Source organism: Psammomys obesus, unplaced genomic scaffold (genome assembly GCF_907164565.1).
Source record: "Psammomys obesus unplaced genomic scaffold, mPsaObe1.curated_primary_1811, whole genome shotgun sequence".
In the NCBI taxonomy this organism is placed as follows: Eukaryota; Metazoa; Chordata; class Mammalia; order Rodentia; family Muridae; genus Psammomys; species Psammomys obesus.
The window spans coordinates 3,563,475-3,576,218 of NW_026593286.1; the positions used below are offsets into that span (position 1 = coordinate 3,563,475).

Below are 12,744 nucleotides of genomic sequence, written 5' to 3' on the forward strand. Positions count from 1 at the left end.
CACACACACACACACACACACACACACACACACACACACACACACACGCATAAACAATATTCATACACACGCACACACATACAATCAATACACGCACACATACACACATGCACTTTGTGTACACACCCATGTTAACACGTGCACACATGCACACACACAGACTCACACACAGACTCACACACACTCACAGGCACAGCTGGAACAGCCCCACTGAAGGCCCTGGAGGTGACTGCGGCATACGGAGCAGTTGTGAGAATGCATCCTGGGCTCTCAGGCACACAGGAGCACACCCCCCTTTGGCAAAGACTATGTGGTTTCCTCTCCTTCACGGAAACCCGAGCTCAGGAGAGCCTGCCCACACCATGGTGCTCTCAGAATTGTCCCTAGTGTTTTGTTTTTCATTGTACAGGCAATGGCAAGGGGCGGGAGTGGGCTGGGCTCAAGGTGGTCGTTTCTTACTATACAGGACTGAATGGGCTTCCGAGGCGTCTGTGCCATCCTGTTTGGTTTTGATTGCTCACTTCCTACTTGTTGGTACATTCAGAATTTCTGTGAGTCATTTAGTTGCTTCAAAAGCACTTTGGCCTTTCCAAGAGAGGCACAGTTAGAATGCTAGTATTTGTCCTTACAAATACAGTTACACGGTAGGGAAGCTGGACATTAATTGTTCCCAACCGTGAAGCCAGATGATCAGTCACTTCTTTTGTGCAGAGAAAGCATTTGAACAAGTTAACTGCCCATTTCTTACCTGAAAATCTGAACTACATAAACTGTAATGGCATTAGTTTAAGCAGGACAAGATATAAGCTAGCTGTACAGAGAATATTATCTTTTCTCCCTGCTGATTTTTCTCAGGGCCACAGAGATGGTATAGAACACCACACATACTCAATGAACCTATTGTGAACTAATAGATGAAGGATGAATGAATGAATGAATGAATCAATCAATCAATCAATCAATCAAAGATGCTGTATTCTCAATGGAGACACGCTTTGCAGGCGATGAGGACAGCCTTTGTCCCTACCTATCCATGACTGGTGCCATTTGAGTGAGTGTTGATAGCCAGGACAGCACAATGGAGAGATAACAAGAATAAATGTCTTACAGAAAAAGGGAACACATACTGTTAAGTATTGATGGACAGTATATGCAAGGGAAGTGTCAGAGCTGTCTAAAATGAGAGCCATCGATGATGGTCAGAAGAAGCAAAAGAATCACTGAAATAGATAGAAAGATGGACTCTGCTTCTGGCTAAATGAAAAGACGATGAATCAGCCCCAGGAGATTTATAGGGATAACACAGTTTCAATTAAAATCCCAACAGGATTATTTGTTGAATGTGAAATATAATTATTAAAGTCATTAGGATTAAAATAAGAAACTAAGAACAATGAGGAAGAACAAATGTCCATGTATTCTAAAGTACATTATAAAGAAAAATAAGATAACTGCTTAGTGCTAATAAAAAAGCATATGCATGGATCAATGAACTGAGAGGGGGGCCCTGGAGCTGACAGACATAGATAGAAAAAGTAATTTCTGATAAATGCATTTTTAAAAGGGATCCAGAACAGAAAAATACAGTTACAGTAACTACATTGTTAGAAATGACTGGTAACAGAAACAGAATTTAATGTCCTGGAAGAGACACCAAAAAAGCATAAATACTTTTAAATAAAATTGGAAAAACCCACTGCAAAAATTATGAAGCCTGTTTAGTAATAAGACTCTAAGAAAGGAAAGAGACCAACCAAGTACGACAGCTACTTTGATTATAAACGTCTTGCTCTGTGGTTTATTTCATTTGACACACTGTTCCTACTTGCTGTGTTAAAGAAAGCAATACTGAAGCAGATTTAAGAGCTCAGTAGCCTTGCTGCAGACTTGTCTCCAGCCCCTGAAGACACAGGCACAGGGGATCTCCTCTTTGCTCTCAAGCAAAAGCAAGGCCATGGCAATGGTGCCCATGGCCAGGTCTGTCCCGCTAAGAGCCACATCATCACTTCAGGAGCTGACAGGTGGTCAGTGCATTTCCAGCATCCTGGGAGGAAGAATGTGGTGGTTGGACAGCATACCTCTGTTCTCATCACTTAAAACCATAAGAGCTGAACTCTTGGAAAGTGTTTCTTGCACAGAGCGTCTGATGTGGTAGAATAGGCTAGCATGGTCAGCAGAGATGCCTAAAGGCTGTAACCTGAAGTGGCTGAGGCGGGCTGCATTGGTCTGGACAGGGAAGGACAGGACAAGCTGGCTACTGCATCCCCACAGGAGTTCAGAGTCCCCAGCCTCTACCTTGGAGCTGAGAGGCACAGGGGAGTGATCTTTAATGCACAGGACAGGGTAACAGCATTTACTGTCCAAGTCTCCCAGAAGCCATGCAAATGCTACACAAATATACATAGTATAAAATCCCCCATAGGAAGAGAGACATGGACAGGCCTGCTGGCCTAGCTGGAGCGGGAAGCAGGACTGGGCTCCATAGTGTCTGAGACAAGACACTGCCATAGCTGAGAGAGCCAAGACAGGGGTTGGAAGCCAGGCCCCGAGGCCACAGTCACATGGAGGAGGGGGGCTGGAAAAGTTGGGCATCAAAGCATTCAGAGTCAAGCCCTGTGACTGATGCTAGAACAAGAAAAGGAAATGTCAAAAGCTACTTATTGTCCAGAGCTTTCCCACCCCATGAAGCTTCAGGGCACCACAGCTTAGATAGCTGGAGTCTGGCTTTCAGCAGGAATAACGCTCCAGGCTGCCCCTTGGCTGGCTCGAGGGCTTTCTGGGCTGTGATTTTCATATTCTAGAAATATGAAAATATTGCCAAATATTTGGACTCAGTGATGGAGAGGTGACATTCATCCTGTTAAAAATATCAAACAGTCTCTATAAGGTCGTGTTTTTGTTTTCTCAATCCAGTTCAGGCAACCCATTACGGAATAAATAAAGGTTTTTCTCCTTGGAAATTAACATTCGTCTTGATAAAAGTTAAATATCATAGGCTGGGCAGATAACTCACTCAGTACAGCATTTGCCCCTTGCACGCTCAGGAACCAAAGCCAAAAGGGAAAGATACAGGAGATCTATGGGGCTCCCTGGCCAGCCAACATACTAAGTGAGTTCCAGGCCCTTCGGAGATCCTGTTACACCACCTGTGGTTGTCCTCTGGCCTCCACATACATGAGTACACATGCACACACATGAACACACGCAACAAATAAATACCCCTCAAAGTTGAAGTTTGCTTCGGAAAACACCATCCCCAGGAAATACCTGTGTTTGCTTGTAGGTGACTAAGTATTGACTTCTGCTTTACCATGCCAGCAACTATTTTCAAGCTGTCCCCTGACAGCTGCTCTCTCCTCTTTTTTTCCCCTCCCCTCCCCTCCTCTCCCTTCCACACCCATGCTTTGTTCTATAGACGAGGGTGAGCTGGTAGGTCTCACACACATGACTTTGGCTATTTCCCACAAAGCTTTCTGCACTGATTGTACCACCTGGTGGTTTTCAGGCTCACTTGAAGAGCCTGTTACAGCAGTTTGAGGGTGAATGGAAATGGGCGGGGAGGTGGGGAGGGGGCAGAATTTCGCACTGGCATTCTAGCATGCTGTATGTCAGCAAGACGGCGCAAGCTTAAAGATAACCAAGGCTTTGGAATCATAGTTGAAAGAAAGCTATAATTTCAATAATTATGTACAATCTTAGCATATTGAACGTCTCGGAACTATGCAGAAAATTATGCCTCAAAGTTCATTTTAAATAGAAAAGATTCTTGCTTTTATTAAACTACTCTCCAGACCACAGGTTAGCATCCCCCAAACAATTTGGTGTTCCCCCTTCTTCGTTCCACAGATATGTGCCTCTACCAGTTCTTCAGTTGTAAAATGAGAGAAAAATTATTATATTTGGTCAGTTTATGTTATACAGTGTAGTTAGCCAGGACCTGTCGATGCTTTAACATTTGAGCAGATTTAAAATGAAGGAAGAAATCCGCCGTTTGGTGCATTTTTTCCAATCAAGAGAACGGGACCGGGCAGGCAGCCAGGGTGGCCAGAACTAGACATGTAGGAAACAGTATAGGAGACAGGGTGAGGGAGCCTGTTTGCACATCACACGGGGCCAGGGTCACCGGAGAAACCGTGTAACTTAAGGCCCAAACCAGTGGAGCTTTAAGAAAAAGAGGGGCCCTGGTATCACTTGCCTCTAGTGAGCTGGAGCAAGGCTTAGCCTAATGATATGGGCAAAAGGTTTGTTCTGAAAGAACGGGTGACCTTTGAGCAAATAAATGACATAGCATGACTCATGCTTTAAAAAGGGTCACTCGCCTGCCACCTGGGCTAGGGCCCAGAACACTAATGCACCAGCTCATGCTATAAGCAAGTACTTGGTGGCATGTCCTGGGCCTAATGCAGTGATACTTACCAGCCACCCCCAAGACATACTCGGAAGATGGAACCAATGGGAAAGAGACAGCTGAGAATGACTCGAGGCAGTGCTCCCTGGAGCACTCCCTAGAGTGACTGACTAAATAAATAAGAGTGTCTATTCCCTGCAATAGGAGGAGGAAAAGTTTGGGTGTCAAAGTGGCAAGAAGGCTGGAGCGGCAGACACTTAGTTTCTGAACTGCTGTGCTTCTGGGTGTTTTGGTGGACAGCTGGATCTAGGAGATCAGTGCCAGGGATGGGTGAGAGCCAGAGAGAGGTGAAAACTGGAGTCAGCATTAAAGAGCTGAGCACAGGGATGGCAAGTCAGACTGTGAAAGCTGGTGAGACGACAGGGTGGGAGGGTGGACAGACAGAATGAGGAGCCCTAAGACTGAGCCCTGGGCCTTCAGGCTCACAGGTAAGGGGTGGGAAAGGAGCTAGCAGAGAAGACTGGTTTGCAGATGTGTGTGAGAAAAAAGAGAACCCACAGAGTGTCCCCATCAAGAAGGGGACAGAGACTAGGCCTGTCCTGTACATGACTAGCTGTTTCTGTGGAACAGAGAAAGTACTCCGAAAGAGAAAAGAAGACCATGGGGTACATTGCACTGAAACTGAGGCAAGGACCCTTCCAGAAATAGGGCTGGATCCTCTAGCTGCAAAACAGCAGCTGCTGGTGGGTTTTATGTCAACCTGACACAAGCTAGAGTCATTTGGGAAGAGGGAACTTCAATTTAGAAAATATCCCGTCCGATTAGCCAGTGGGCAAGACTGTGGTGCATTTTCTTGATTGATGATTGATATGGGAGGTCCCAAATCACTGTGGGTGGTGCCATTTCTGGCTTCTGGTCCTGGGTAATCAGGCCAAGCCAACTAAGAGTAGTAAGCAAGTAAGCAGCACCCCTCCACAGCCTCCAAATCTGCTCCTGCCTCTTGGTTCCTGTCCTGCATAAGTTCCTGCCCTCCCTCACCTCAGCGATGGACTGTGGGTTGGAACTATAAGCTAAAATAAACCCTTTCTTCCCCGAGTTGCTTAAGAGCATGGTGTTTAATCACAGCAATAAAAACCCTAAGATACAGCACAATGATAAGGTGTCCTTTAGAAGACAGCAAACCCATGCTAGGCCATAAGCTGTATACTAAAATGCTAGGCCCTGGATGCCACAGTTACGTCCTAAGTCTGGGTGGCTGAGCAGCAGGAATGCATCTTCTGGGTTCTGGGCCCGAAGCCCAGAGTGTCAGCAGGTTGGTTCTTTCTGGGGAATGCTAGGTGGAGCCCTATCTTAACCAAGCACAGCTGCAAGCATCTCCATATCATGAGGTTAGGACTTCAGCGTAAGCCTCTCTGGGGTGGGGGTGGGGGTCAACACCCCACACCTGTGAGAACTATCTCAATGGGGCGGTGGATGTGGACAGTTCTCTCAGCCGAGTTCTCAAGTTCTCGGGGTGAGAGCTAAGGAAAGTGAGCCTGCCAGAGGAGGGGCTGCAGGATTTACAGTGCTGCAGCTGAGAAGTGGGGGAGGGGAAGTGAAGGAAGGATGGAAGAAAGGGGAAAAGAACCCCAGGAAGACTGACTGGCTCCTGAGACGGCCAGAGCCGGAAGAGCAAAGCTAGTCCCTAAGGGACAGAAGTGTGCCTGAAGGTGACAGGAAGGCGGTACTCGGTGATGGATGGGGACCCGGCTGAGGGAGTTTATAAAGAGCAAGTGCCCATCCAATGGTCCCCACCTTCAGTGCTTTAATCTGAAGCACAGGCGAGTAGTCCAGGTACTGGCCTATGGCTTCCTGGCTCTGTGGGTGGCACGACTACAGGTTTTCAGGTGTCCAGGTAAGAAGGCAGCTTCCGCCACCCATAGAATCCAGGACTGTGGAGAGAGTGTGCCATGGGGGGTGGGAACCAGAGGAGCAGGATTCCCTAAGACAGACACTTTGTTTTCCACTGTTAATCAAAAGTGCCTTGGTGCTGACACTGTATAATTTGGGGTCCTGACACTGTATAATTTGGGGTCCTGACACTATAATTTGGGGTCTTCAGTTCCTTCTGGGAGGCTCCAGGAGGGCATCACCTGCAGTCACAGCTGCCAAGCCCCAGCTGTTTATGCCAAAATTACCATGGGAACCTAAATAACATTCTCCGTTCCCTCTTAAAGGATTATCAGTGCCTCTGCCCTGCACCTCTCTTATCCACAGGATATGAGAATGCTCAGAGACATACACAGAACCTAAATTACAAGAAGTACAATCATTAAGATAAATACATTTAATATTATCTTACAAAAATACTATGGAATTTTAAATATTAACTCTTACTATGGAAGTTGATACATTGCAAAATTAAAAGGTAATGTGCAAAATGGGATTATGTAAACTTGTGTTGTTTTTTTTTTTTTTAATGTACGTCATGAGGCTGAAGAGAAGGCTCAGCAGTTTAGGTTAAGAGAATGTATTGCTCAGCTGGGCACAGTGGCACATGCTTGTAAACCTAGCTCTCAGGGAGGCAGAGGCAGGTGGATGTCTATGAGTTTGAGGCCAGCCTGTCTATAAAGTGAGTCCAGGACAGTCAAGACTACACAGAAAAACCCTGTCTCAAAACAAACAAACAAACAAATAAACAAAAGAGTTTGTATTGCTCTTCCAAAAGACCTGAGTTCAGTTCCCAGAAATCCCAGCACCAACCTCCTGTTACTCCAGCTACAGGGGGTCTAGCACCTCTGGCTTTCAAGGACCCACATACAGCTTATACTCACACAGACACATATAAATACATACAATGAGAAATCACATGGGAGGGGGACACTAAATTTGTTATGAGCCTGAGGAAAAAAACTCAGGTTGACAATACAAGGAAAGAGTCATCTGATGTGTCACCTGCAGAGGAGGCTGCAGAAGGCCTGTGAGTGGGCAGTGCAGGAAGGCTGTCTCCAGTCCAGATACAGCCACCATGTGCTGGGGCTGGAGAAGTGAAGCTGGGGCGATCGCTCTGAGATGGACGCTCCCAGGGCTCAGCCTTCCCGGTCGTGGCGAGCGCGGGTCGCTGGCACCGGTGACTGCAACCTCCCATGGGGGTTAGCAGCTTTTCCTGCTGCTTTTCCTATGGCGATAAAAGACCAGGCAAAAGCAACTCATGGCAGAAAGGGTTTGCCTTGACTCACAGTCTGAGGGCATAGTCTAAGATGGCAGGGACGTCCTGAGGGCGGTAACTGAGGCAGCTGGCCACATGGCATCTGCCGCTGGGAAGCAGAAGAAATGAATGCTGCTACTCAGCAACTCTCTCTCTCTTCCTTATCTTTTTGAGATTATAATTACATCATTTTCCCTCTTCCTTGTCCTCCCTAAACCCTCTGATACATGATACATCCCTCCTTTGTGCTCTTTCAAATTCACAGCCCCATTTTGCATTAGTTGGTGGCGGTGGTTGTGGTTGTCGTGTGTGTGTGTGTGTGTGTGTGTGTGTGTGTGTGTGTGTGTGTGTGTTGTCTGTGTCTGTGTGTTTCTAAATACACAAGCACACTTGCTCCATCTGTATCTCTTTCCTGGAGGCAAAGTCTTACTCTGTAGACAAGGCTGGCCTGGGCCTCACAGAGACCTGCCTTTCTCTGCCTCCCAGGAGCTGTAACTTTCTCCCTTTTGATCCAGTCTGGGAGAACAGCCCATGGGTGGTGCCAACTTCGCACCTCACTTAAGATAGCCCAGAAACTCTGAAAGACAATCCAGAGTTTTGTCTCTTATAAGATTCTAGATTCTGTCAAATTGGCGGCCCAAATTGACCATCTCACCATCGGATGAAATGCCTTGAGTGGACCAAGCGAGACATGGCATTCCCAGCACACCCTGGCAGGCCCATCAGCCCAGTGCCTTAGTGACAGAGGGGACCCTTGGCACGGTTGGTTGCTTATTGCAAGTAGCTCCAAGCAGCTCCGTTCACCCTGCTGCAGGGCAACGGCACAGCAGGATGAGCGGAGCTGCCTGGACTGTTCAGGCCGGCCTGTTCACACCCACAGGTGCATGTGAGGCCGGCTTTCCTTCCTGAACTGTCAGTGAGCACGGCACATTGCAGCACACTGGAGCATGGAAGCAGAGCGGAGCATCCAGCAAGCTCTCCTTAAAGCAGACTCTAACAGGCTTGGCAAGATTAGGACCATAGAAACTGTACTTACTGTTTATGCCATTACATATATGTAGCAACATATGATTGGTTGGGTTTTGTTTGTTTATTTGCTTTTTACTTTTAAGTTTTAGTTCTTTGAGGACTTTGTACAATGTGTTTTGATCATATCCACCTCCTCCCCAACTCTTACTAGGTCCATAACCCTTTTCCTAGCCACCTGACTTTGTTTTTCTTTGTTTCCTTCTACTCCTCAAGGCCACTTGTGCTGCCCACGCATTCATGGACATGTGGCCTTCCAGAAGACACTCTTTCCTTGCAGTTATCTACTGCATCTGGGCCTTACACTCTTTTGTCCCTGCTTTCACAGTGATTCCTGAACCTTGGGAGGAAACAGTATGATTTAAATGACCAATTTAGGGCTGAGAAATCTGCAGTCTCTTATTCTCTTTGCTTTGACCAGTTATGGGTCTCTAGGCTTATCATTGTCCTAGTTAAAGTTACTATTTCCTGTGATGAAACACTGCAAGCAAAAGCAAGTTGGGGAAAAAGGGTTTATTTGGTTTATGCTTCCTACCATAGTATATCACTGAAGGAAGTCAGGACAGGAACTCAAATAGAACCAGAACCTGGAGGCAGGAGCTGATGCAGAGGCCATGGAGGGGTGCTGCTTACTTGCTTGCTTGGCATTTTCATATACAACCCAGGCTAGGCACTTCTTAATCAATAGCTAATTAAGAAAATGCCCTACAGGTCTGCCCGCAGCCTGATCTTATGAAGGCCTTTTCTCAATGAGTGTTTCCACTTCTCTGATGACTCAAACTTGTCTCAAATTGACAGAAAACTAACCAGCACCATCATCATCTACTCCAATAGAAGCTTCTCTGATGATAGTTGAGACATGTTCTAATCTATGGGTACATCAATGACTTCTTAGGAGTTGGCTTAACACTGTTTCCATTTAGCAGAGTAATAGTAGTAAATTCTTCCTTAAGACCTATGACCTGTCTAGCTGTAGGTCTGTGGCCTAAAAAATGGTGCTAGGTATGAGTTTCCAACTTGTGAAGTGGGACTTAAATCCAATCAGAATATGGTAGATTACTCCATGACACTTGTCCAATATTGTAGCCATGGTCATGTCTTGCTAAGCTCTGATTATTATAATTCAAAGTATTCACAGCTAGAAAGGTTGATGGTTACTTTCTTCCTCTAATAATGGATTCATTATTTCTAAGTAAACTGAAAAATACATATTTTAGAATTTTCTGAGTTTTAATGGTGTAGCTTACATAAGCAGAAACCTTTAGAGGTCTTTGAAAATTGTTAGGCGTGAAAAGACAAACTCTTGAGACAAGAGTTTGAGAAGCAGTTAAGCATGGACACCTCCTCCAGGCCTTGGGCGCTCTACTTTTGGTAATGAAAGATACTAATTCAGCAGCTGGTCTATTTTTCTTACCCATGGAATAAGTGCAGCACTTATGTCAAACTCTGTTTCTCTTATTAATAATGACCACATCTCCCTTTGGTAATTCCTCACACTAAATTCCACAGCCTGATTTCTCCGTGGAGAAATTATGTGGCTACAGAAAGAAATACTTGTTGAACCCCATCAAACATGAGGCCCCAAACTTCCTAAAACCTAAAGCATATGTGAATGTTTCAGGCACTTGGTGGATGTGCCATTTGAACAACTCCACCCTTCTGTTCAGTTTCAAAGTCCTGTGTTTACCCTGTGTTTTAAACAGGAAGAAAGGATTTGTGCTTCTGTCTTTGCTGAAACTAAACCACAAAGCATCTTGATATTAAAAGGGAAAAAAGACACAGGAAGAAAAATAGAATCTGTCTGAGAGAGAGATGTCCACCTCAGACTAACATGTCCCCCAGGCAGGAAACCTCAGGCCTCTTTCCTCTGCTGCTCAGAGACCCTGCCGTGGGTACAGGGAGCCTCGCCCTGAAGAGCCACCACTTACTGATATAAACTTAGACGGGCTGGCAAGGAGAGCACTACCAAAAGACTCATCTCACTTTCTTTCTTCCTGCAGGAACCTAACAGGTACATTTCCAGAATACCCCAATGAGGAAGAAGGGGGCTCAGCTGTCATTTTTACCAACAAGACCCCAGAACAGGTAAAGAAATGTGTGAGAAGTAAAAAGTGGTTAAAGCATAGTCACATTTCCTTAGACTTGAATGTGAATGAATTAACAGTGTGTTGCATCTCCATTATTTTCTTAGGATTACTTACATGACATGTTTCAGGGTGAATATCATTTCACATTTTCTTTAGTTTCATAATCAATTCATTCTTTCTCCTGTCTAGTCTTTGAAAAAGGCTGTGATGCCATTTTTCTTGTCACTTCTAAGCAGTCTGAGTTCTGGGTCCTGGTACTTCTCCACCCTTCCTTCCTCCCCATCATCAGGCCCCCGATTATAGCAGTTTACTCCCCCATCTTCCACATCTCAAGCATGTGCTCTCAGGTCCCCCTCAGGCTGCTTTCTCCTGTCTCCTCACATCTCAAGCTGTTTTCTCTAGCTCCAAGGTGACTTCTGTCAGATACATTAGTTAGTATTTCCTTGGCAATTCTAGAAAATGCAGTAAGATCTTAAAACAGAGTTCTAAATGCTTTAAGTGATATTTTATTATTTCACATTATGGGTAAACTTCCTAGAAGAAGCTGTAATCTCAACATGAGATCACATTGACAGACACACAATTGTCCAGAATTACATGGGAAAAACTTTACTGGGATGGCAAGGAAAGCCTTTGTTACAAAAGAAATTGATGGATCATTTCTCTGAAGACTCAATAAAATACAAGTATACTTTGTCCATTAGCCCCCATCCTTGATGAGTTTTGACCAAAAACAAATTTTTATACGGACAAACATATTTTTATGGAAGAATACATGGAAATCTCTGAGAAGGTTTTTAGTAAAAGAATTTGTAATGGTGGCAATAACACAGAATTACAGAAAGAATAGGCAGAAGAGAGCGTCGATAGCGGCACACTTGCTCGCTGAGAAAATGTTCTGTGCCGGCTGCTCTGCAAAGCACATGCAAATTAATCCCGTGAAGATCAAGCAACTTGGGCAAACTCACAGCTAATAAATTGTTGTTCTTAAATTCTAACCACAGAGGGTGACTTTAGGATAAAGTGTTCAGAAGCCAATTTTGACACAAATTAGAAGTCAGTCATCCTGATGGGTCCTTTCAAAGTAGGGAGAATGGACCAGCAGGTAAAGGGATAACCAGGCTTTGGGGTAGAATTCAGTATATCCTTAGCCACCCCTATCTTACAAGATAAATTCCTTTTGCATTCAATACCTACATGTAAAAACTATTAGACCACAAGTTGACAGAAGGAATTTCTAGAATATTTAATAATCACAAGGGGGGGATAACTTTGGAAACATATTACAGTAGACAAAAATCATAAAGAAAACTGACTGCCATAACTGACAACATAAAAATCAGGCAGTAAAAATAGCATCATGAGTGAAGTTGGAGTCATGAAAAACTAAGAAAAATGCTTGCGGCATCTCTGATGAGCAGTTTGTTCATATTTAGAGCCCTTAGAAAACAGTAAATTATCTGAACATCTCAGTAGAAAAGACACCAAAACTATAAACAGAACTTTTATTTTAAAGAAAAAAAAGTTTTAATTACTCGCAAAGACCTTTCAGTATAAAACAGTTCTGCCGTGTCTCTTTCTCCACACAGCTATTTATTCCTAACTAAAATTTAATTTAGTTAGAAAACCAGCTTGGTGCACAGGTAGGAGAGTGTCACTCGCAAACGCTATGGCCAGGTGAACTCATTAGCGTGGCGCTTTTTAAAGAGGCACAGACCCAGCTGACATCCAGAATGTGGCCATTCTTCGCCTGAGAGACACCGTCTGAAGAATTTATACCAAAGAAAACAACAAGGCAGGTTGCTGAAAGTTAGAAATGGCAGGCTCTTTCATTTGGGACCTAATTGTAAGGCCCTTAGACAGGGCATGCACACTCTCTGCCACTGCCGTAAAGCACCACCATGATGGCCAGAAGGCAGCCACGATGGTATGTGAGCGATGGGGCTGTGTGGATCTGACCAGACTGCCACACCTTGTGACCATTGCCACAGGTAACTGTAACACTTGGTCATGGCTGCCTTATTTGTGGCATGGATGAAGAACACCAAAGTGTGTGTGTGTGTGTGTGTGTGTGTGTGTGTGTGTGTGTGTGTGTG

General features: G+C 44.9%; 1 protein-coding gene across 3 annotated transcripts in view; it reads left to right on the forward strand.

Moving 5' to 3' along the window:
* Iqca1 (IQ motif containing with AAA domain 1) overlaps window positions 1–12,744 on the forward strand; it is a 116,533-nt gene that overhangs the window by 38,674 nt on the left and 65,115 nt on the right. For all 3 annotated transcript variants that reach the window (XM_055616661.1, XM_055616663.1, XM_055616662.1), the window contains exon 7: window positions 10,562–10,646. In XM_055616661.1, coding sequence (XP_055472636.1) covers window positions 10,562–10,646 — 85 coding nt within the window. The remainder of the gene's footprint in view (window positions 1–10,561; window positions 10,647–12,744) is intronic.